Raw genomic sequence first — 26,832 nt, 5'->3', positions numbered from 1 at the left:
CCTTCAAGTTGGCACCATTAAGGGTTATCTCGCAGCGCTATCCATCTTTAAGCGTACTGCGGACGAACCATCCTATTTCAAATTACCCTAAAGGGGTTAACCAATGTTTATCCCCCAAGACCATTCCAAGTTCCCCTATGGGATTTAAACTTAGTACTAACTTTCCTGATGGGCACACCTTTCGAACCTCTCCATTCTTGTTCGTTAAGATTCCTTACCCTTAAAACTGTTTTATTAATAGCACTTACATCTGCTAGAAGGGTGAGCGAATTACATGCTCTTTCTTGTAAACCCCCTCACACAATATTTCACAAAGACAAAGTTGTCCTGCAAGTGAAGCCTAATTTCCTCCCAAAGGTGGTTTCTGAATTCCATATCACTCAGAAGATTACCCTACCATCTTTCTATCCTCCTCCTCACCCGGGGAAAGAGGAAGAGAGGTTACACAGGCTAGACCCTAGGAGGGCTTTAAGTTTTTACATCAGTAGACTAGCCAGGATAAGACAGGCAGACCAGCTGTTTGTAGGTTACGCAGGTCACAAGCTGGGGTTACCAATAAGTAAGCAGACCATTTCCAGATGGATCATTCTAGCCATTCTGGAATGTTATAAACTGGCAGGGAAAGAGCCCCTCAAAACCTTAGGGCTCATTCGACCAGAGGTATTGCAGCTTCATCGGCCCTCAAAAGAGGCTTGCCGTTAAAGACATCTGTGCGGCCGCTACATGGTCGTCTGTCCATACCTTTACACGTTTTTACAATTTGGATTCCTCCTCCAGTCAAGAGACTAGGTTTGGAAGGGCTGTACTGCATTCTATTCATCAATAGAAGACAGTGTGAAGTCAGTACTCCCTCCTCCGATAATAGAATACTGCTATGGGAGCCTATCTAAGATGAGGAATACGTCGGAGGACACAATCCCTTCGAAGAACAAGTTACTTCTTACCTTGTAACGTTCTTTCGACGGGATGTTCCTCCGACGTATTCCTCATCGACCCTCCCATCCATCCCCGCAGTTCTACTTCCCTTGTTGTTGCAGCTTACGCTCCTTCAGGGTGATTAGTTTAGTCCAGAAAGTATTATTGTGGGCTACAAAACGGAACTGAGCAACGGACGCTGCGCGCAGCCTTTATAGGCAGGATGACGTCGACGTCGATACGGCGGCTGTCGAGGGACATCGACTCGGAGGACGTCGACGCGCAGCGCCCTCTAGAGAGAAAACATTTTCCGAGGCCAGCAGAGCTGGAAGGAGATATCTAAGATGAGGAATAGGTCGGAGGAACATCCCGTCAAAAGAACGTTACAAGGTAAGAAGTAACTTGTTCTTCTCCAGCATGCGGTCTGGCATGGATTCACATGCTGATGAATATTCCCCGTCGTCAGGCTGGGAATCCTCGGTAAAGAAAAAATCAGTATCAGTTTTGTTTCTGATCTGTCTTTCTTAGTAGTAACCAATCACTGGTCTCTGGGTCATACTGCCCCCAGCCAGTGACTGCCCTCTCCCTAAGCCCCGCTTCTAGCAGCCATCCTCAGATTTTACCGCACGTTCAAGTGTTAGGAGTCCTCGTGCTATAGCTCTCGAGCTTTTTCTGCGTTTAGTGCTTTTTTTCTCATTTATCTCATTTATCTCATTTATCTCATTTTTCGGTTAAATAGAGCCTCAAGCTCCACCACTTCTACTTCCGATCAACGGGGACCCGTTTCGGAATCTTCTACGCCCCTCAAGAGTGAAGTTTTTGTCGAGCTACGCTTCTTGGAGGATTCCAGAAGTTTTCTGAGGCCTACCTCGTGGACATGGCCCAGGAGAAAGGAAGCTCGACACCGGGCAAGCTGTTCAGGAACTGCCCTGGATGCAAGCTACAGAACCTGTTCAAGGAGGACGAGCACTCGAAGTGCCTCTACTGCCTTCATGAAGACAAATCGCAAGTGGAAAGGACTGTGTGTTTTGCATGAACATGTCGGAACGAACCATGAGGGACCGTCGGACCCATCTCGTCAACTGGTTGGAAAGCAAGAGCCCAGAAGGTGAGAAGAAGAAGAAGAAACCTGAGTGGTCTTCTAAGTCCTGTGAGGGTGCCCCGGCGACGGGGGCCCAACAGAAGACAAAGCACCGCGAGTCTGCGGGCACCGGGAGCGCCGAACGGTCGGGCTCCTCGGCTGCCAGGCAGGGCACACCTTTACCGACGCCATCAACTGCGAGCCAACGCTCTGGCTCGGGGAAGAGAAAGTCTGAGAACCCGGCTAAGCTTCTGGAGAAGCCCCGGTCGATCTCGAAGGAACCTGCCGAAGGGGTACGAGGCGGTGACCCTCGCCCTAAGGTGAAGGCCTCAAGCGCGCCCAAGGTGGTGAAGGCCTTGATTCACCCGGCCAAGGCCTCTATTGAGGATATCGCTACAGCCCTGGGGAAGCCTGTAGAGGCTCTCCCAGTGGAGGCGACCTCGGGGCCCAGAGTTTCCCTGCCCCCGCGGAGGGAAGCCTCTTTTAAGCCCATCGAGAAGACCCCCGTGAAGTCCCTGGTGGAAAAAGGGGGGGGGGCGGTAGCCTTGAAGGACACTACCTCCGAGGAGGAACTGGTCGAAGTCATACAGGAGGCCAGTCCGCATGGGAGAGATCCCGATGAGGGGGACGACGAGAGCGAGGGTGATGTCGACGAGGCTCCGGTGGAGGAGGAGCAACCGTTGCATCCGTCGCAGCCCAGGCCACAAGACAACTCAGCGGCCATTTTGACAGCAATCCAGGCCTTATGCACAGGGATAGCGACCAGCTTGCCCTTGCCTACTACAGACGACCTGAGAGAGCCGAGTCCGTCGGGAAGCCCCCCTAACAAGAGAAGGATCCATCCATCCCCGCCTTCTCAGCCCTCACGGCCCTCTCAGCCTTTATCTCCTTCCCCGACCCAGAGGGAGGACACAGGGACGGATGACGACTGTGGTGATGACGGGACTGATCTCCCGTCGCCGATTCCTCGGGCGTCTCCTCCCGACGAATTGCCTCGTTTCACGCCATGATCGCCAGGGCATCCGAGCTTTTTCAGCTCTGCCCCGAAGAGAAGAAGGAAGGCTTCCTTTACCAACGGCGTGAGGCCAAAAGGAAAACGGTCCTTGCGGTGCCGTTGTTGGATGACATCTGGGACGAGGGACTTGCCCTCCTCAAGAACCCGTCCACAACACCGAACCCGGACGCCGCCCCTTTGTATCTTAGAGCGCAACCGACCCCGGATTCAGTTGTTTCAGCAGCAGCCAAGAAGAAAGCGGGGGGGCATCGGCTTCGACCTCTACTTCCCCCGCCGGACGGCGAGGGAAAGAAACTGGATGCCATGGGACGACGAGTCATCTCGTTGGTGGCGACGACGATTAAGGCGGCCAACGCCCTAGTGATCGTGGCCCGTTACGACAGGAAATTGTGGTACAAGATTGCCCCCCTGTTGGACTTCCTCCCGGACAATAAGAGGGCAGAGGCCCTGGCAATCCTGCAGGAGGAGGAGGTGGCCTCTGACCACGCCATAACGGTGACACCGGTTTCCGCCAATTCGGCAACAGTGTTTGCCTTCCACGGTGGGGTTGCCTCAGGGCGACGAATTTCCGCCAGGATGTACAGGCCAAGGTTTTGGACATGCCCTTTGACAGGAACAACCTGTTTGGGAAGACAGTGGATGAGTCCCTTCAGGCCATCAAGACCGACACAGAGACGGCTCGGGCCTTGGGAGTTCTACAACAACGATGTCCGCCCTTTCGGAACTCTGGAGGCAAGCAAGGTGCCTCCAAGGGATTCGGCGGCGGCTCCTCACCGTACCGTCACGCGGCCCGCTCCTCGTCGCAAGAAGCCTACAGGGGACGAGGCAAGTCCGGAGGACCTCGCCAAGGAGGCCAAGGCGGTGGCCAAGCAAGACTGAACCGGCCGTGGTGTCGGGCCCCCACCTAAGCATCCCGGCGGGAGGCCGGCTGACGAGGTTAGTCAGCGTGTGGAAATCCATCTCCACCGACCGATGGGTGCTCAATGCCCTGGCCCAGGGGAACACACTCGAATTTCTAAAGAAGTGTCCCCACATTCCACCCGTGGCCAGGAAGGAAAACCACGCCCCTCAGCTACTGTTGGAAGTAAAGGCGATGCTCAGAAAAGGTGCCATCGAGCTCGTCCCAAAGAGGCTTCGGGGCTCTGGAGTTTACTCAAGATACTTCCTTGTCAGAAAGAAGACAGGCAGATGGCGCCCCATCCTGGACCTGCGTCGACTGAACAAGTACATCAAGGCACAGAAGTTCCGATGGTCACCCTCCAGCACGTGCTGGGACAGCTGGAGGAAGGCGACTTCCTATCTTCGTTGGATTTGGAGGATGCGTACTTTCATATCCCTATTCTAAAAAGGCACCGAAAGTTCCTCAGGTTCGTGGTCCAAGGGCGGCACTACCAGTTCAAGGCCCTCCCGTTCGGACTGAATTCGGCTCCCAGGGTGTTCACCAAGTGCCTAGCACCGGTGGCGGCGCGGCTGCGCCTGCAGGGGATCCACTTTTACCCCTACCTGGACGATTGGCTCATCCGGGCAACAACGAGGGAGCTCACCGTCAAACACACGGCAAAGACCGTCCAGCTGCTCACGGACCTGGGATTCTCCATCAACTTCTCCAAATCCCACCTGGTCCCGTCGCAGGTCGCACTGTTTCTGGGAGCCAAGCTTGATACAGTGGCGCGATTGGCCTCGCCGTCGGAGGAAAGAACGAAGGCCATCCTGGGCAAGGTACATTGTCTGCTGGCCACGGACGTGGCCAGAGTGAGGTCCATCAAATCCCTTCCTGGGATGATGTGCTCCTGCATCTATCTGGTGCGCCTGTGCAGGCTTCGGATGCGTCCTTTGCAGGAGTTTCTCGACGCCCGTTGGATACAAGCGACGGGCAGCTTCGAGGACAAGATCTCGCTCAACAAAGTATTCCACCAAGCTGTTCAATGGTGGGGCACCCGCGCGCCTCTCGCGGCGGGCACAGACTTTCAGACCCCAGCATATCGGGTGACGATGGATGCCTCCCTGGAAGGATGGGGAGCGCACACCGGTGATCTTCACACGAGAGGCCTATGGCTCCCGGAGGAGAGGCCGCTCCACATCAACATACTGGAGCTCCGGGCGGTGTTCTGGGCTCTCAAGTCTTTCCTCCCGTCCCTCAAGGGCAAAGTGGTGAGGATCTCCACCGAAAACACCACCACAATGTTCTACATCAGGAAGCAGGGAGGAACCAGATCCGAGTGGGAACTACGCCAGGGTAAAGTGGATCAACTCTTCCGGCGATGGGGCAAACCCCAAATAGACCTGTTCGCAACGGCGACGGACTCCAAGTGCCAGAGGTTCGCCAGCCGGTTCCCCCAGCCAAGGAGCATGGGCAATGCTTTCTCGTTCCCTTGGGACAGCCTGTTCCTTTATGCGTTCCCTCCGTTGCCGTTGCTGCTCAGGCTCATCAACCAACTCAAGAGGTCCCGGTGCAGGATGATCCTCGTCGCACCGAATTGGCCGAGACAGATATGGTTCCCGGACTTGTCAGCGACCCCACCAGTCAAACTGCCGACGGACGCGGATCTTCTATCCAGAGAAGGAGGCGCCATTCTTCATCACGACCCGGAGTCGCTGAACTTGCAGGCCTGGCTCCTGCAGCACTAGAGTTTGGAGGATACGATATCCCGGCTGACTGCAGAGAGGTCCTTGCAAAGGCCAGGGCGTCCTCAACTCTCAAGTGCTACGGACACAAGTGGAAGAGGTTCTCTGTCTGGTGCCATGCACAGAAGATTAACCCTCTCAGGATTACAGCCCCTCAAGTGCTACCATACCTACTGTCGCTAGCCAAAGCTGGACTTTCTCATGCTTCAATCAAGATACATCTGGCAGCGATTTCCCGTTACACCAGAACTACAGGGCGGTCATCCCTGTGGTCTCATCGCCCGGTGAAGGAATTTATGAAAGGGCTGTTTCGATCATTCCCGCCGGTGAAGGCGCCAGCCCCGGCGTGGGAGCTCAACGTGGTGCGGACCAGGCTCATGGGTCCGCCATTCGAGCCGTTGCATTCGGCCCCGTTGAAGTTTCTGTCGTGGAAGACAGCGTTCCTTGTGGCCATCACCTCCGCACGACGCGTGGGAGAGATTCAGGCCCTAGCCTGCAAGCCTCCATACCTGACCTTTCACGATACGAGGGTAGTGCTGAGGACGCACCCCTCCTTCATGCCCAAGGTGCCTGTTAGGGAGAATTCTCTGTTAAGGCTAATTTCCCAAACCTAGTGAGTCCCCCAGCAGCTTTGCTGGATTTTTGGGGTTTCATTTTTTCTCCTGCTAAGAGTGAGACTCTTTTTTCTCCCACTCTTAGGCATGATTTGAGAATGTCCTTTGACTTTGTAATGTGTTTTATGGGCTATGGGGTCTTTTACTTCATAGGGCTTCATGTGTTTTTGGTAAGTGTGTTACACAGCACCCTCAATGCAGTAACACAGGGGTGTCATAGTTACCCCCAAACATAGACTCCATACCCTGGGACTGACTACTGTCTCCCAGGGCATGTAAAGTCACCATTGACTTTACTAGTCTTAAATTATGAACAGAACCAGTACAAACCATCATATTGTGGAAGTACTAGTAGGTGTAATTCGATTGCCCCTGGGTCTGTCTTTCAAGGGGGCTCTGTCCAGTCCCACCTTGTCGAGATTCTGGCTGGTGGCAGTGGTTACCACGCAAAATAGTCCACCGGAATATTTCCTATTGGATTTTCCCATACATTTTAAACGCACCACTTTTTTGGTGCAATGTTAAAGATACCGCCGGGTTATTTATTTAATATTTATTCCCTGGTTGGGTCTTCTTGCCAGGACTCAGTTTTAGAATGGCGTTTGTGTTCGCCTCTGTAACTCCAACCCAAGTCGAGCCCTTTGTTCCACTTTTGGCGGGCTTCTGCACAGAAGCCTCCAAAAGTGGTGCCACTCTGTCTGGGTCTACAGGATGTGTGGGAGGGGGGAATAGGCACCCTGGACTGAGTTGCCTTGGCAACTCAAGTCAAACTCTTGTGTGATTGGCCCAGTGGTGAGCCGCCCGGCTCACCACTTAGCATGTTTGATTGACAGCTAGGCTGGTGAATGGGGGGTTTTGCTGCATAAAAGCAGGGCTTTGGGGACTGGAACTTCAGAAGTCGCCACAGGACCTAAAGAATCCGAAGAGGGTAAAAGCTGAGTCATCTACAACGACGACACCACCGGTGGAGCCCTGCTGTACGAACCTCACCACTTTCCCGACGACAGAGAAGATCTTCTTCCAGGAGAATCTTCTTCCCTTTGAGCTGGTGGGACCAACCAGTTCGCCTTTTTCGCCTTCCTGGATCGTCTCATGGTCGAATCGCCCGTGCCAAGCACCCCGGCGGCCGGATAGCCACGCTTCACCACTACCGCAAATAAAAGGGTAGTACCTTTTAACCGGGAAACTCTGCGGCTGGTTTCTTCCCTGGCAATGCAACGATCTCCAGCTTTCCTCCACGTCGAGATCTTCTCTTCCCCTGGACGAAGCACCGACTTGCACCCACTGCCAGGAACAACTGCCCCCGCTGGAGCTTTCTCACCATTTCAGGTACTGTGTCCCACCTGGTCTCCCTTGCAACAGACCGTTCAAGGTGTCCCGTAAATCCTTGAGTCTCTATCCTGGGGTGACCTCGGACCCGTTAACATTACCTTTCTATTTTGATCCGACCTCTTTTTGACTTTCCTGCAAAGACTTTTAGCGCATTTCCACTGTGTGATCTTGGGCACATTCCGCCTTGCTCTCTCCAAGAGTGGGCCTGGCCTAATAACTTTTGCTCTACAGTAGACTCTGCCTTTCTTGACTTGCTGTGGTTCTTTAAAAGTGTTGGTATTGTGTGTTTTCCTATTTATGCCTTTACTCTCCCTTTTTAAATAATTATTGTAGTGCCATCTATGGTTACGCGCTGATCTCTGTTTTGCTAAATAAGTGGTGTACCTACCTAGACTTGTCAAATAATTAATTAGGGAGGTGTAAATATTTCTAGTGACTGTGTTTGAACTTGCTTGACATATTAGTGCCAGTGTATTTTTGCAAGTGTGTTTTTAAATAAATAATTATATACTTTTATACCAAAGCTCTGGTCAGTATTTGCTTGTGCTACTGTATTTCTAGCCCTATTGTGTATACTCTATATACTGCCTAGCTCTTCTTGAGAGAAGTCTGACTGCTCAGCCACAGCTACCAGGTAAATCTGGGTGGTACAGACTGCTACCAATTGGGTTTACTGCTAACACCTGTAGTCTTAAACTTTTTGCAGTGGTCCCTAAGGGAACTGCACAGGTTTCTGCCTAACAGTGCCATCGGACTTCCATCTCAACAAGCCCTTGGTGTTACCTGTTTTCTTCCTGTCGCCTTCGTCGCCGGCCGAGAGGACTTTGCACTGAATGGATGTAGCTAGAGCGCTGAAGTTCTATGTGGACCGAACAAAGAGTTTTAGGAAGACATCACAGCTGTTTGTGAACTTTGGACCTGTGAACCAAGGGAAGGCTCTCTCGAAGGCTTCCATTTCCAGATGGCTCTCCGGCTGCATCATGCACTGTCATTGGTTGGCAAACCGACCGTTGCCCAGCCGTCCGAGAGCCCATTCGACCAGAGCGATCGCTGCTACCACGGCGTTCTTGTCTGGTGTGCCCCTGCTGGACATCTGCAGGGCTGCTACGTGGAGGTCGACACACACCTTCACGAGATTCTGCTGCGTCGACCGGGATTCCAGGGAGGAGTCCAGAGTCGGCCAAGCAGTGCTGCACAACCTGTTCGCTTAAGGTGAGGAGGTAAGAAATGCTTAATGTTGGGTTTTGATGTAATGCTTAATGTTGAGCCTTTGCCACCTCCCATGGTTGTGCATGTGGGTACTGCTATGTATTCTTATATTCATGAGCATGTGAATCCATGCCAGACCCCATGCTGGAGAAGGAACAAGTTACTTACCTGTAACTGTTGTTCTCCAGCATGGGTCTGGCATGGATTCACATGCAAACCCTCCCTCCTACCCCTCTGCGGCTCTTCACTTGGTCATGCTGCCACTTTACGTGCTACCAAATCTGACGATGGCTGCGAGAGACGGGGCTTAGGGAGAGGGCAGTCATTGGCTGGGGGCAGTATGACCCAGAGACCAGTGATTGGTTACTACTAAGAAAGACAGATCAGAAACGAAACTGAACTGATTTTTTTCTTTACCAAGGATTCCCAGCCTGAGGACGGGGAATATTCATGAGCATGTGAATCCATGCCAGACCCATGCTGGAGAATAACAGTTACAGGTAAGTAACTTGTTCCAAGTCAAGAAATATCCCCCTTTTCCAAGGTTCTGGCACCAACTAGCAATCCATGCCCGCTCCATTCAGAATCTGTAAACTTGCTGGCTGGAACACTATGGGCTTTACTCACCTTCTAGCTTCAGATGTTCAACCCTTGGCAGGTTTCGATATTGTAGCACTGCAGGAAACTTGGCTAACGCAACCACCTATTTGGGATGGACACGCAGTTTCACTGCTACCAGCAAAATGCCTGGCCAGAGGCAGGCCAATGGGGGGACTGCTCCTGGCTGTGAAATCGAATCGGGGATTAATTTGAGAACCCTTGGCTACCACAAACATGTATATCCAATTGGTTAAGATCCGAATTCCTAGGGAAGTGTTGGCTATTGTCAATATATGAGGTGAGTTTTAGGCTCTAGGAATGGAACCTGCCAGTGCTAAGCTCCAATTATGCTGTGATTGCGATTTTGGGCAAGATCACAGGAGCGGTTTTGGGGTTTAGCCTAAGCCCCAGTTTGGTCAATTAGAAAAGAAAGGTTTGTTGCTCCCGGATATCTTGCTTGTAGTTTGTGAAATAATTATTTCTGACACCTTGGTTAGTATGAATTTCTTTTCTATTGTCAATATATGTTGGAATCACGCTGGCATCGAAGCAAAGATTTTCCTCTGTGACATACAACAAGTTTTAGACTTAATTGCAGCGGACAACTCTATTAGTTAAATGATATTGTTAGGCAATCTTAATCTACACTGCCTGTCAAAGAAGCGGGAAAACTCTGGAGGTATTATACAACAATGGCTAATGCTAATGAAAGAAAGATAATTCATTGCACTCAATGGAGTAGTCAAAGGTCACATTCCGCCACAGAATACCTGGAAGAGAGGCAACCAAACGTCCATTATTGACCACATATTTACAGCCAGAAATATGTTTGCACACATCGACAACTTCCATGTTATAACCCAAATACACAGGGATCATGAGTTGTCTCTTACCTGACTAGGACCTACCCTTTGGTGCCAAATCAGCACCCTAAGCACACGGTTCAACTCTCCAGTAGAAGGAATGGATTTAAATGATCGAATAACTCCTTGGAGCAACTTAAGAGATGTCTTCATGGTCTTCACGCTCCCTTAAATCCTGAACTGGTGAATTTGGAAGGAATGTATGTAGCTGCGTTACATATTTTCTAATTGCTTCCATCCCCATGCCACAGGCTAGTTTTTAAACAAATCCATGCTTTTGAACGAGTTGCGCATGAGGAAAATGCATTCATGCACAAGCATAAAACGCCTATCTCACCTGCCAGGGGAGATTAGTTCATCAATAGTGCGTACATTGAATATGCAACACAGGAATTGGCTAAAGTCTCACAAGGCATGGATCTTACAGCATGATGCAGAAGCAATGTTAGGTACTATAGTCACTAAAAAAACAGCTCAAATTTGGAGCATGCTGAACTGTGTCAATTATGACACTCAAACGTCACTCCAGATCAATCCTACTCAAGAGAAAGTCTGGCTTACATACTAGCAGACCTTGTATGCAGATGTTTCTACCTGGCAAGGTAATATGATCTCTACCTTGCCTACAAGTATAGACTTGCAGTTTGACAAGAATGACATCATGCTTCAGATAACAAAACTCAGCACTTCCAGAGCTCCAGCCCCTGATGGATTAACTAATATAATGTTAAAAGCAAACCCTGAACTCTGGGCAAGCATCCTTTTAAGATCGTTTCTGATGTAATCTCCCAAAAACAAATTCTGCACACCTGGATTAAGTCGATTATAATTCCCATTTTTAAAAAGGGCAATCTCGATCGTCCAGAAAATTATCGGCCGATCGCCTTGCTGGATGTTCCAGGGGAAATGGTTGCTCGATTAATATTGAGGGATTAAAATCGGTGGATGACTGCTGAACGCCTACGAGATCCTTTCCAGACAGGTTTTGTCTCGGGGATGGCCAGGGTCATCAATCTCTTCACTATTTCTGCGATAAAAATCCACAAACAGCAAACTAACCAACCGGTCTATATGGCCTTCATTGATTTCAAAACAGCTATGTCAAGTGAAATGCTGTTTAGTAAGATGGCAAGGGCAGCATGCCCCTCCTACATCCAAACTCTGGTATCTCAACTGCATTTTAATACGGCAATACGAATTCACCTAACATTGGATGGCAGACTGTCTGAACCTGTTCATACTTATAGAGGCCTCAAACAGGGTTGTATCTTGGCCTCGGGCTTGTTCAATTTATTTATTACAGACATTGGCTCACATCTTAATAAAAATGTGTCTGACCCTCCAAAGCTCAGTCAGCGTCCAGTACCTTGGCTACTATACGCAGACGATTAAGTTCTCTTTTCCAAAACCCTGAGAGGTCTTCAAAATCTTTTAACAGCTCTTGAACGATATGAAGTTAAAATCAGCTCACAATAAATCTAGAAAAAACTAAGGTGATGGTTTGATTTGTGCCTCTCACAATATGACCAAAAAATGCTCATATGCATGGAAACTTCATGGCATATTTAGAAACTACCAAAGATTGCCTGATAGTAGCTTGGAAAAAACAAGTTGTTGAAAATATGCAAGATGCAGACTTTTCAAATGTACTTTTAATTTCTAATCCTGGTCGTGCAAAGCAAAAGCTGTGGCTCTATGATTGGATTCAAACAAGATAATAATGTATATCATATAAATCTTTGATCAGGAGCATTTCAGACTAAAGAAACTCTATGAATGAGAGCCCTATCTCCTGAAATTTCTGAGTTCTTTGTACAGGAATCCGTTTCTTCGTTTCTGTTTGTACTTGTGGCCTATTAGAGAAGTCTCCAATAAATGGTCGGGCATCTCAAGAATTGCAAATTCTGCAATGCTTCAGAAGTACTTGAGACACTTAAACACCTCCTAGTAAATTGTCCCACATTGCTATCAAAAAGAAAACTATTCTTGCAATCCCTGTTCCAAAACTGTAGAAATGTAACTCATAATATGTTCTGGAGAAAGATTTTTTAGTGGAGAACGAGTTTGTGTGAGTATTGCAGCCCTTACATTATTATTGTCCTTAGAGCTTGTATGACACCAGCGACTATGCATCATTAGATATCCATTTACAGTAGAACACACACAATATGATAAAAGGCAAATTCCTAAAAATAAAAAAATTACTATTTTAATATTTTCTATCTTGATACATACAAATCAAATATTTGTCTATTCTATTTTAAATCAGAAACTTTTTAATCATGTGCTACAAACAGCATCCCCAATATACGATTGTTTCCATTTTAGCAAGTGTCAATGTTAACTGTTTGTTTTACCATGTGTTTATGAGTAATATGATTGGTCATATTATTTTAATCTGTTCATGTTCAATTTTAAGTGATTATGTTTGAAATAATATATAAATATATCGAAAGGTTGAAATGCTCAACTATAACAATAAGAAAAAATTAAAAACAAAAGAAATCTCCCCTGTAGTCACGAACTGCCAACACCCGTCCAGAAGGAAAGAACCACCTTCCGGGAATCGTGGTGAAGCTAGAATTATAGTTTTCTATTGAAGTGTGAGGGAAAGAAATAGGTTTGGGACTTTAGTCTGTGCACTATCGCTTTTGATGGACATTCTGACACTATCCTTAGTTTTGTTTGAGGCAGAGCAACTCCTTTTAGCTATAGGGACAGATAGGGATTCCATTGTATTTCCTTTCAGTAAACATTTGACCAGAAAAATGTCACCCGTGTGCCACATCTACTTCTACACCGTTACACCTGTTACGTAGCCGGACGGCAGATAACAATCCGAAGGGTTATGCGTCTGCTCAGCATGATGGTGTCTTGCATCTTCATTGTGCTACATGCCAGACTACATATGTGTCACTACAAGAATAGTTAGCGAAACAGTGGTCTCAAGCAGAGGGATATTGGGATGATCTAGTGGAAGATGCTGGCTCTAAAATAGTGGACAAAACAAGATATGCAAAAGGGGAAATCTTTGTCAACTCGCCAAGTCACCTATCCATCTCAGCAGACTCATCCATAACAGGTTGGGGCGCTCATTTCCTACACCTCACAGCTCAAGGCGCATGGTCATTGCCACTAGAGAACTAGCACATAAACATACTGGACCTCCTGGCTGTGCACAGGGCATTACACGTTCTGATTGCAATAGACAGTACAACAGCCATGTTTTACATCAGCAAACTGGGCAGAACACACTCCCCAAAGTTGTGAAAACTTGCTTCAAGGTCAGTTCATCTCTATGCTCAACAAATTTGAGGGGGAACACAACTGTCTAACGGTCAGTTTAAGCAGATCACAATAGCTAGAGCACGAGTGGGAGTTGAACACAAATGTACTCTGATGCATTTTTATTCAATGGGGGCAACCTTCAATGGACCTTTTCGCAACAGCAGAAAAAGCAACATGCCCAGGTTACCCCTCCAGGTACCCACAGAAGGGATCAGTGGGGAATGCACTATAGATCAATTCATCGATATTTGCTCATTCTCACCCAACCCCCACCCCCTCCAAACTCCCCTCTTACACAGGGTCATCCACAAGATGCATCAGAAACATTTAACTACGATACTCATTGCTCCAATGTGTGCAAGGCAAACGTGGCACTCCCATCTTCTCAAAATGTCCTTGTGCCCACCAAAAAAAGGAATACACTGGCATGGAAAATCAACCACAGAATCTTCAGGTGAATTGGTCAACGTCTTTATTAGCAGCCAGCATACACAGGACAAACAGCAACCCCACGGCAGAACATGGCTCGGCGCAGCAACCCCCCTCCCTCGGCGCACAGTGCTTTTATACAGAAGAGTACACATGCATTTCAATGGAAGGGGTGGTTCTGGCATTACATGAGATTGACAAGCAACAATGTTTCAGGAAGCTGTTTAGTTTCTTAGCCTTCAAGTCATAAGCAGATGCTACGTTCTTACGCCTGGTGTTGGTGCAAAATATTTAAGATGCGTTACAATTCCTGCTGTGCATGCTACTTCCACGATCCTCTCACAGTTCAGGGTGAGATGCCTCGCCTACTATGGCTACTCTTCTGCCTGCAAAAGCCGCCTTGCCTAGTGAGGCAATGCTCTAAAATACACATCAATGTTCCAAACGGGAAATACATCGGTAGCAAGAACTGTGGTAATGGGCATCATTATGCAGTGGAAGGCAAAGCTCCCATGTGGTTAGGACATGCACGTTATAATGTAGTACGCACACTGTTATGGCAAAAAGGCACTGTTAAACATGGCAGTTAGCAAGCACGTATCATAACTAGAGGAGAAATAGCAGTATCTCAGGAGTTCAACACATTTTCATTCTTAGTTTTCCCCCACAACACCCACTTACAACCTGTTATCACAGGGGCACGTTTTACATTCTCAACCTCATACAACCAACTTAGCAGCTTGGCTCCAGAAGTCCTAGTTTGGTCACCTCGACTTAACCTCACTTTGAGACACCACTGATACGTATGGCTGGTGTCAAGTGCATTCATTGCGCTCCATCAGAGAGCCAGTGGGTCACTAGAAGGAGAGTGCTCTCGTGACAACAACAAGGAGGAACCGGTGCAGCTGGTCGAATTTGCGCCTTTATCCATTAAAAGAACTCGATGTGAACCTTTGTTGTCCCTGATTAAGCAAATCAAGTTGTTCTATTTGAGACCTGCGTCAGACCAATATTGATGTCTACACTATTCCTTCTTCAAAATTAATCATCGCAATGCGTGCTACCCACTGATATTTGTTTTTGTCCTGAAGAGGGCTAGGCCTTTGTCCAGTGTGGAATCGGTAAGCACAAAAGTGATGGGTGGAAGGTTTTGAATGAATCTGAACCACTGGCTTTGCTCTGGGCAACCTTCCACACCACCGTTTTTTAGCCCGTCTGCGCCATTGCAAAAGGGGTCCAGCCATATGCAAATCAGTCAGGTATTGCCACCAATGGTAGCAGCCCAGCTCGAACTGCTAGGCCAGGTCCCCTCTGCACAGAAACACAAGCAACCCCAGACATGTTTCGGCCTTGTTGGGCCTCCTCAGTGAGGTGCAGCTTGGTTCCCTATAGCGTAGCGAGCAAGGGACCCACGTGTGGGCATACCCCCTCTCACATAGTGAGACAAACAGTAAGCACAAAAGTGATGGGTGGAAGGTTTTGAATTAATCTGAACCACTGGCTTTGCTCTGGGCAACCTTCCACACCACCGTTTTTTAGCCTGTCTGCGCCATTGCAAAAGGGGTCCAGCCATATGCAAATCAGTCAGGTACTGCCACCAATGGTAGCAGCCCAGCTCGAACTGCTAGGCCAGGTCCCCTCTGCACAGAAACACAAGCAACCCCAGACATGTTTCGGCCTTGTTGGGCCTCCTCAGTGAGGTGCAGCTTGGTTCCCTATGGCGTAGCGAGCAAGGGACCCACGTCTGGGCATACCCTCTCTCACATAGTGAGACAAACAGTAAGCACAAAAGTGATGGGTGGAAGGTTTTGAATTAATCTGAACCACTGGCTTTGCTCTGGGCAACCTTCCACACCACCTTTTTTTAGCCCATCTGCGCCTTTGCAAAAGGGGTCCAGCCATATGCAAATCAGTCAGGTACTGCCACCAATGGTAGCAGCCCAGCTTGAACTGCTAGGCCAGGTCCCCTCTGCACGGAAACACAAGCAACCCCAGACATGTTTCGGCCTTGTTGGGTCTCCTCAGTGAGGTGCAGCTTGGTTCCCTATGGCGCAGCGAGCAAGGGACCCACGTCTGGGCATACCCTCTCTCACATAGTGAGACAAACATTAAGCACAAAAGTGATGGGTGGAAGATTTTGAATTCATCTGAACCACTGGCTTTGCTCTGGGCAACCTTCCACACCACTGTTTTTTAACCCGTCTGCGCCATTGCAAAAGGGGTCCAGCCATGTGCAAATCAGTCAGGTACTGCCACCAATGATAGCAGTCCAGCTCGAACTGCTAGGCCAGGTCCCTCTGCACGGAAACACAAGCAACCCCAGAACCAGTGTGGAATCGGACCTTTAAACAGCCATAAACTACAGAATCTTGAGTCATCCTTGTCATTACTCCTTGTTTGGTATTATTTGTTTTTTCCGAGAATGTCAGGCTATCTGTATGTTTGTATATATGTTTAATTTAATTGTCTTTCCTGGAACACGCTTTTCATTCTTGTGTGTAGCTTAAATTGTTACACGTTAGGTTTTATTAAATTGCAATGTGTTTTTATTACATTGGGCCTCATTACGAATCCGGCGTTAACCGAGGCGGTAAAACCGCCTGGTTAACGCCGGACTCGTATTACCATTCCGCCTCCGTGATTCCCGGAATTACCGGGGCATCACAACCCCGGTTTTCCGGGAATCACGGAGGCGGAATGGTGTAAATCCCCATTCCCATTTAGTCCTATGGGACTCAATGGGAATCGGGATCATGGAAACACCGGCAGCATCTTGTAATGCTGCCGGTGTTTCCTCGTCCGCCTGCAGGCGGGCGGTGTTAAACCCGCCAGGTCAGACCTGGCGGGAACATCACCTCCCGCCTGCAGGGGTCGGGATCAGGCGGTCCGGAAACAACGGTGGCGGCGGGTTTACCGCCACCGTTATTTCCGGACCGCCACGGTCGTAATGAGGCCCATTGTCTTTTCTTCCTTTTTTTAAAAAAATGTACTGTGTCATTTTGGCCCCTATGAGTGCTGGTTTCCCTCGCAGACACCGAGTGTTGATTCCAGCAGCTTTCATTTGATTTTTAATTAGCCTTGCAAAGGGCCCCCTCCCTTGCACTGCATTCCGTCCCTTGCACTGCACCTCGATTTACCCACCGGATGCATGGAAACGTAAAAGGAGGCATGCAAACCCAACATTAGGTACTGCTACTTTAAACATTGAAAAGATGTGTCATACGGTGTAGAATGTTCTATTGACTGTTCACTTTCACATATTCATCATTACCTCCTTGATTTATTCGACTGCGGTCTAATATTTAATTCCTTAAAGGTTCATCTGGCGGCTTACACAACTTCTCAAAACAAAGGGGGTCATTACGAGTTTGGCATTATACTGTAAAAGTGGTGGTAACTGGTATAACTGCCACTTTTACCGTACCGCTGAATCACGAGTTGCCAGTAATACCGTTGCCGGTAAAAGTCTGCACATTTTCCACCGACTATCTCCGGCAATGGTAATGCCGGCAAACTGGTATTACCGGCGTATCACAAGGTGGGAAAATGGCAGTAACAATGCTGTAATTTGGCGGTAATACTGCCAAAAACACAGCAGCGATACCTCTACCTAAAAGGTGGCGGTAAATGCATAAAGGTGATGAAAATGGGACCACAGGTGTGCCCAATGCATTCAGGAAGGGTTCATAAGGGCCACACCTCCCCCACACACACACTTTCCAACACCACGATGCTGCCACTGGTTTCTGTGCGTATGAACATGCAGCTGTTCCAGCTACGCATTGAACTGCAAGGAATGGAAGAGCAACATAGGGTGCAGGAGGCAGAGTAGAGGAGGAGGAGGAGACGCCATTCAAGGCGAGCGCCTGGACCCTGACAGATAGACGTACTGACTGAACAGGGAGACAATTGCTCAGCTGACGACCCTTATTCTGGATGATATTGGAAGCAGGATCAACAAAACAGCCATATCACCGCTGGAAGCTTGTCGGTCCTGCACTTACTTGCAACTGCATGGCATGTCCCACCCCACGTTTTCACATGTGCGCATGCAGTTGCTGGAAGCACTCCTGCACCATGTGTCATGATACATCTCCCTACCCACCACCCTGGCACAGGTGAACGCCATGAAGGCACGTTTTTACACCTCAGCCCACACGCCCAATGTCATTGCAGCTCTTGACTGCACCCATTTGGAGTCAGTGGCACCCCAGACATCGGAAGAGGTCTACCACAGCCGGAACCAGAACCACTACCTCAATGTTCAGGTCACCTGTGATCCAGACCTCATAATCACACGTTGCTGTGCCCGCATCCCTGGTTCCACCCATGATGCCATGGTCCTGTGGAACAGCACTCTGCCGGGAAACATGGAGAGGCCATGGACCTGGATATTGGGTGACTAAGTGCCATCACACTATTTTCCCAGCACAATTGAGATGCTATGTGAGGGGGATCACCACAAATGTAGAGTGCATGCCCTGTCAGGGCCCTGTTCATGCAGAATCTGCCTGCACACCCCACACATGACATACTTCAACCCACAGGACTAGGGCTTAAGTCATAATGCTGCAGTAAATGGCCAATGCATATTTGACCAACAGGCTACCTACACACATTGGACTACAGAAACCACAATGCAACTTTACACATTCCAATAAATCTATGGTCTTCAAACTGGCGGGCTGGGCCCCCCTAGAGATGTCCTAATTATGCCCAGGAGATGGGGCGCACCCAGAGTGTCAGCTACAAAAGATGATGATGACTGTCATATAACAAAGGATCAATGTGACTGTGCTTTGAATGCAAAAGGATGAAGTTGACTGATTATCCTAGAACATGGAAGCAGTATGTGCTGCCCTGTCAATCAAAGACCCTGAAAGCGACCAGTGCTGGCTGTGAGCTGTGTGCATGATGTACCACGACAGAGCAAATGCAGCCCCCCGCCCCCACCGAGTACATGTCTCCATATGAAAGGACTGGAATGGGGCATCATGTTGTGTGACAATACTTGTGAAATGCATGCACAGACTGACTATCAACATGCCATTGTAACAGGCAACATATCCCCAATGCACTGTGGCTGACAACTGTGACCTTTGCTCCTGCAGGTGTCTCTAGATACCCCCAACTTCCACGGCTCGTGACACCAAAAACGAATCCACAGATACCGCAGGAGGTTGCCTACAACCTGGCAGAAGCCCGGACTAGGGTCTGTATTGAGCAGACCTTTGGCCTGTTAAAGGCTCGCCTGTGGTGCTTGCACTGCTCTGGAGGGGTTTTTCATATACAGGCCCGATAAGGTGGCAGAAATCACTATGGATCCCATAACATTGAATGTTTTTAACCGATTTCACCAAATATATATGTGGGGGCATGTGGCTTAAGGTAATAATAAATGTGGGGGGATACGTGGGATTTGCGGGGAGGGAGGTGTCTCCACCCGCAAATGTGCAGTGAAATGGGTCAAAAGAAATAAATTAATGTTAAGGGATTCACAGTGATTTATGATATGTTTTCACATAGACCCATTGTACTTGCCTGTGCAATGTTGCACAACATTTGCATCAGGCGGAATGGTCCCCTACCCCGGGATGAGGACATGTCACCGCCTGATGAAGACTCAGTACCTGCGGGTGCTGTGCCTACATGCACTGAGCGGGAAGATGGCAGGGTGGTTTGCCAAGAACTCATTGACACGTTTTTGTTCAACATTGTCATACACGTGCCTGCCACCTATGTACATAGTCACACCATTAAACACCTATGCACAATAAGGAATGTCTTAGCATTGCTTCAAGTGATAAACATTTTAATGTTGAAATGTGAAACAACCTTCACCAAAACACTGTGCCCCCAAAACACCTGACACAAAACACCCTCCCCATGAACTATCTCAAAACGCCGCCTCCTCAAGAACACCCTCCCCCAAAAAAAACTCAAATTGTCCTCCCTAAGGACACCGGCCCCAAGAACACCCTCCCAAAGCCACCCCTGCAGTGTCCAACAGTCACTTTCTGTGCCTCTTCGGCATGGAAGCCTTCCGTGCCAGTTTGGAGGCACTGTGAGCGGCACCTTAGGCTGCTAGGTAGGGACCCCTCTGTGGGGGTCACAGAGATGGAGGGCTCTGACCCATGGGTTCCGAATGTACTGCAAGGTAAGCTGTATGCTCTTGGTAGAAGCTAAGGTTGCCTCTGTGTGCTCCCACACTCCGTCCCACTGAGGTCATGGCAGTGGTGGCATGGCCGAGTGACTTGGACATCCTGCGGCTGCACCCCTGCAGGCAGTCACGCATGGCCTTCCGTTCTTGAAGCTACTGGCCTGCCTTTCTTGAAGCTGCTGGCCTGCTAGTGTCTGAATGGATGCCTGCCGCTGTTCTATTCCACCCATGCCTGGCCCATACAGCCGGCATGGTGGGCACAGGCAGAGTTGGTCGGCTGTGTCTTGAGGGAAGCATAGTGTTGGAAATCCCATGTCGTGGTCCTCCCCCCCCCCATCCTCGTTGGTGGTATCGACATTGGCCCTGCCATGATGGACCGGTGACTGCACTGCCCGTGATGGTGAGGAGGCGTGCTGGTACCCATTCGACTTCCAGCCAGAGCAATAACGGCAGCAGAGTGTGCCACGACAGGTACTGACTGTGGCATGACAGTGGCTGCTTCATTGACCAATGTCACCTGCCGGGCTGGTGGGGGCCCAGTGAGCGCTGACATGGGGATGGTGACATCCTCTAGACTTCCTGGTATATCCTCTGTGGTGGTAGGTGGAGGTGGTGGTGGCGGCTTTGCAGCTCTGCTCTGCTGCTTGCTCCCGCTGGCAAGGTGTCTAGCCTGTGTAGGGGTGGAGGCAGATGATGTGCCTGCAGTGGAGGGTCCTGCCTCATCACTGCCTGTGGACTGTGTACCTGTTGGGAATAGAATGACATACTGTCAGTCATCTTGCAGACATGTCTGCAGGCTTGCAAGACAACTCATGTGACGTGTGTGTTCCAGGGACACGCATTTCCTCTGATTGGCATGGGTGGAATCGGTCCAATGAGTGCTGCTGCTACTAGGTGGCGTTAGTGCCTGCAGAGGGTGTACACCGGTGCATGCAAGGTGGCTTGTTATGGGTGCTGCAATGGGGTGCCACTTGCCTACATGGACTATAATAGCACACATGGATGCTTCTCATGTGACCATATGTTTGCATGCACGTTTCACCTACATTGCATGTGCATTGCTAGATTTCCTCACCTCCCTGCGACGTGTGTGCTCGCTGCACATTTGCTGTGATTGCCGTGTTTTGGCCCATTCCATTGCCCATTTTGCACATCTCTGCTGGGGACACATGCTTTTGGACACTGCATACTGCGTACATGGGGTCAAATTGACTTACTGCTATCGCCGTGGGACCCTGCTCCGGCCCCTGTGCTCCCAATCCCCTCTATGCACTCTTTGTGGAGGATGGAGCTGGCCGTCTCCTCCCAGGACATGTCTCCCTCCTGTCTCTGGCAATGATGCTGCGGACCCTCGCCTTCAGGTCATGACTGCACTTGTGGCAGTCCTTTGCTCTACGAGTTATGGTGTGCACTGCCATTACCCTTGCCATGTCGTTGGCCCATATGGCCATCTTCCTCTGTGCAGAGGTCTTCCTTTGTTTCCAAATAGCTCCTCTGAATGCTTCACTACTGCATCTGCCAGTGCAGTGAGCTCTGACTCCATAAATGGTGGTTTCCACAGCCGGGATTCTGGAAGGTGTGACTTTTTCTCCTGTGACATGATGGTGTCCGTATGGGGACTGGCTGGCAATAGGAAATGGGTGATTCCTAGTGGATTCTTTTAAGAGCCGGTCAAGTGGCACAGCGGGTAGAGCGCTCGCTTTGATATACGTGCAGTGCCTGCTAGCGCAAGTTCGAATCCCGGCAGGGCCAAACTCAGCCTTTCATCCTTGCGAGGTCGCCGCCGAGCTTCCCGTTCTGGCGGTGATGCTATTTCCACCACTGGTAATACCGGCCAGTGTGCCACTGGTAACTGTAATACCGGTATCATTTTGGCTGTATTTTTGCCCAATTGCCATTGCGGTGGTGATACCGTCAGACGGCATTACCGTTTCCGCCGGGAGGAGCGCGTGTCCATCATGCAGCAGTAATTCTGCTGGTCATCCCGGCAGTAACGGTAACACTGCCAGGGCGGAATTACCACTGTATTAACGGCTAAATCATGATGACCCCCAAAGTCTCCTAGTGGAGAATACCACATACCAAAGTCTTCAAGGAAAGAGTTAAACGATTATAATCACCCGTAGCTAACCCGCAACCAGTTTGGGATCTAAATGTTGTGCTAGGCAAACTCATTGGTACACCTTTTGAATCCATGCAAAGTGCATCCTTAAAGGGCCTCGCCTATAAGGTGGCTTGCTTTGTATCTATTACATCTATTCACAGAATTAGTGAACTACAAGCTTTATCCGTGACAGAGCCCTTTGTCACAGTGCATTAGAACAAGGTTGCCTTGAGAACACACCCACGTTTTTCACCAAAATACATATCTAAATTTCATGTCAACTGATCAATCACCAGCTTTCTTTCAAGACTCGGTGGAACGAGCTCTTCATACGCTGACTGTACTCACAGCAGTCATGTACTACCTTAACAAGACAAAGCAACTGAGGAAAACTGATATGTTTGTTGTATCACTGGCAGCCCCAAGCCAAGGGGGCTACTATCACCAGATGGATTCTAAGGTGTATCCAATAGTGTTATACCCTTTGAAGTAAAACACTTGGTTTTACACCCAGGGCATATTCTACACGTAGTACGGGAGCTACTTTGACTTTCATAGCTAAAATGCCACTGGAAGCTATTCGTAAGGCAGCAACATGGAGTTTTCTATACCCTTTACCACAACACTTTTGTGTTGCCGCGCAAGCAAGAAATGATTCACAGGTGGGACAGGCTGTGTGAAAACATTTTGTTTATTCCTGTTGCTTCAATTCATTCTCCACCTTCTTCACGTATTGCTTGCTATTCTATGCAAAGCATGTGATTATAAGCAGATTCACAAGCCTTAGAAGACAAAGTGAATACATGATTGGTAATTTCCATTATGTCCACCTCTTTACATTGTGACCAGCTGGCACATCAGGGATTGTTTTCTCTATGCTCAGTTAACACATCACTGCCTTGCCTCTGTTCCGCCAGCGGTTTCTACCTTTGGCTGCCTATTCCAGAAAAGGGGGGAGGCCGGAGCTCCCCAAGTTGGTATTGGGTTTGGATGGGCAGGATGGACGGCGAGGCTACAGCCTGCAGTAGACACTACAATAATGGCACTGCAGTTGGACTGCAGCCTAGCTTTGGTTGGCTTAGTTAGAAAGTCTTTGGTAAGCCTGCCTGAGCTGGGGCACTGATATCCCTTCACTGTGGAGATTTTTTTGTTTGTTTTTTAGCATACGTAAGTTGCTAGTGGTAGTGCAGTTGGCAAAATCCAATATGAACTTGTCCTAGCGCCAGAGGAATGATTGTGCAGGCATTTAAATAAGTGCAATTCCGATGTCAAAAATGTATTGGGTTCCCATCAAGGCTCAATTACAGTATTAGCATGAATGGATGCACCAGCACAATAATCACATATGCGCTCTAACACCATTACAAATCATGTCTGCGTTTCATACCAAACACCCACCCGGTTTCTGGCTGACCTGTTCAAATCTGTCTTTGACACCTGTTTTACCACATATTCCATCATTTTGCTTCTTCTAAGACTAGTGTACATTCTGTCATTGCACTGGTATTACTTGTTGCAGCCACAGCACAGTATCAAAGGTCTTTCTGTTGCTTGTAACTGCTTAGATTTACATGCGCTCACCCGCCCTCCCTGCTACTGGAGTTCAAGGTACTACAAACAGCATGTTAAATCATATTTATTTAAATTATCCGTCTAAATTGTATTGCTCTTATATGTTTTAGCAGCAAATTGTTTTTGAGCTTTATTTTTATTTTACACGTTTGCCAGACGTAGTCTATTTTAGACTTCATGCAACCTCAAAGCAGAAACATAACAATCTTGCGGACCTTGACGCCTGAAGGATCATGGGTACACTATGCGTAACAGTAGGGGTAGTATTATGGGAACGCCCCGTCGATGCCCTTTTTTCGTCTTCGAAATATAAAATGTAATACTCTGCACCAACCACTAGATGTTGGCCTATGCAAAGTATGTGAATCTAAGCCCATACAAACAACAGACAGACGATTCTTGGAAGGTACTGTTTTGTCATATATTACTACATATTGGTGAGGGTAACAGAGGCATCTGCCCCTATACTAGGTTGCCAGTGCTCGCTTGTTTTGGCCCTTTAATTTTATATTTAAACTTCGTTGCATCGGGCCAAACGCTCCCACCCATCTGTCATCCTAAAAAAGACAAAATAATGGTATGTTGGCTGGGGTAAAGGCTATGCCATACCTTGTGGTGGTGGCGGCTGGAGTGGAAGGGCAGTTTCCTTCTCCAGATGCAATCCTTGGTTAATAACTGGTACCACTAAAGGAAGCTCCATTGGTAATCTTCCTCCACCTGCCCCCAAACGCACACAAATATGCTTCACCCCCTCTCCCCCCGTGTTTGGATCTGTTTGTTTTTGTGCAATATACACCTAGCATTCGCTTGTTTCTGGATAGAGGAAATAAACAAGCGGTAGATGCTTTAATTGTAATTTTGGGTGTCACTTTGTGGCAGAAACAAGTGGCTCATCTGTCAAAAATCAAAAACGTCCCTTTGCGCAACTGTAGCTGCGAATTGGTTTCACCTATAAAACCACGGGTATCTATGCGAGTGTATGTACCTCTTATAGTGCTAGTGTTATGCTGCCACAAAAGAAGCCATGTTTTTCTACTACCAATGTTCTCTTAATGTATTTAAATAGTATTTCTCATTAAAGCTTCGATTTGTCTTGTCTACTGTAGGTTATGTCGGCTTGCTATCAAGAAGCCAAATGTTTGATGAAATCTTACTTGGAGCAGCAGGGATATGGAACCTGGATTGTGAAATCTGAAAGTATTGAACAATTCAAAGTGTAACCTTATAAACCGATGGTGTGGGCAGTTTCACCTAGGCATATTTTCAATTATATTTTTGGTGTGTCTTTTCTGAACAATAAACCAATATTATGATGCAAATTGCTAAATGGCACTGGTGCAAAAACTACGGTTCTAGAGGTGTTCAGTTTTTCCTTGCACAAGCTGTATGTCATACAACAAATGTGAAATTATTTGCTTTCATTAGTTAAGTACTGTACCTTTTAAGTTCTGATGTGCATTTTGTAAAACCTTTGGTTAAGTTTATCTGTATTTTTTATCTTTGTATCCTTTTGAGTATTTGCTCCTATTGATGGTCCATTACGTTTTTGAGATGCCAGTGTACATTACTTTCAGATGTTAGTGATAATGTGAAGTGCTAACCGCAATATGAGTGTGCAGTTTATTGCACGTAATTGCTGCAGATCCCTCGGTTGTTCTTGCAGTGAAACACCTAGATTGTGCCCTTAGTCAAGAAAAGCATATTCCTGTTTGTTTGTGATTTGCTATGAGTACAATTGCCCCAATATGCATGTTTACAATAAAGTGCAAACTCTATTTATGGTCATGCCCTGGAAGATGACAAAATATCTCCAAATGTTTGGTTTAATAAAAAGGGCTTTTTTCACTTTGTGTATGTATGTTTGTATGTATTTATATTTGGACCTGAAAGCACATAGTCCATTTGCATTTCCCAAGTGAATACATGATTGGTAATTTCCATTATGTACATGTAGCACTACATTGCCTCTTTACATTATGACCAGCTGGCACATCAGGGATTGTTTTTTCTATGCTCAGTTAACACATCACTGCCTTACCTCTGTTCCGCCAGCGGTTTCTACCTCTGGCTGCCTATTCCAGAAAAGGGGGAGGTCTGAGATCCCCAAGTTGGTAATGGGTTTGGAATGGGCAGGATGGGCAGCGAGGCTACAGCCTGCAGTTGACAGTACAATAAATGCACTGCAGTTGGAATCCAGCCTAGCTGTGGTTCACTGAGTTATAAAGTCTTTGGTAAGCCTGCCTGAGCTGGGGCACTGATATCCCTTCACTGTGGGATTCTTTTGTTTGTTTTTTAGCATACGTAAGTTGCTAGTGGTTGTGCAGTTGGCAAAATCCAATATGCACTTGTCCTGGCGCCAGAGGAATGATTGTGCAGGCATTTAAATAAGTGCAATTCCAATGTCAAAAATGTGTTGGGTTGCCACCAAGGCTCAATTACAGTATCAGCATGAATGGCTGCACCAGCACAATAATCACGTATGCGCTCTAACACCATTACAAATCATGTCTGCGTTTCATACCAAACACCCACCCGGTTTCTGGCTGACCTGTACAAATCTGTCGTTGACCCCTGTTTTACCACATATTCCATCATTTTGGTACTTCTAAGACTAGTGTACGTTCTGTCATTAAACTGGTATTGTTGCAGCCACAGCACAGTATCAATGGTTGGCAGGCTTTGGCTCTGGTATAATTACAATTGCACTTGTGTTACCACTACAGCTTACACCTGTGCAAGAATGGGCATTGGGCAAATACTGACACTATCTTCCCGTCACACCCAGGGCTAAGACCAGTGCAGACTGATATTTGTGCTGGCGCTACAACCTGCAATGTACATATGTGTTAGGGAAAATGTCTCAAAAGGCAACTTTCCCTCTATATTTAGGGACCCCACAAACGTTTAGCTTTTGTTTTAACATCCTGACCTGGCTTTTGCCAGTGGAGCACAGCCTTCAACTGTGCTCCCCTGGGCTTTCGCTCATTGTTACGGGGAAACTGACACGTCCTTCAGGCTGTGTCAG

The 26,832-nt window shown here is 48.1% G+C and overlaps 1 protein-coding gene across 1 annotated transcript in view; it reads left to right on the top strand.

Moving 5' to 3' along the window:
• ADAD1 (adenosine deaminase domain containing 1) overlaps positions 1-25,660 on the top strand; it is a 1,643,060-nt gene extending 1,617,400 nt beyond the window's left edge. Inside the window, exon 12 of the mRNA XM_069631143.1 lies at positions 24,914-25,660. Within this exon, the coding sequence (XP_069487244.1) occupies positions 24,914-25,027 (114 nt within the window). The 3' untranslated portion in view covers positions 25,028-25,660. The remainder of the gene's footprint in view (positions 1-24,913) is intronic.
• Positions 25,661-26,832: the final 1,172 nt, after the last annotated feature.

The sequence above is a fragment of the Ambystoma mexicanum genome, chromosome 6q (assembly GCF_040938575.1).
Source record: "Ambystoma mexicanum isolate Mex_15411 chromosome 6q, UKY_AmexF1_1, whole genome shotgun sequence".
Classification (NCBI taxonomy): Eukaryota; Metazoa; Chordata; class Amphibia; order Caudata; family Ambystomatidae; genus Ambystoma; species Ambystoma mexicanum.
This window is presented reverse-complemented; position numbering and strand designations above follow the sequence as displayed.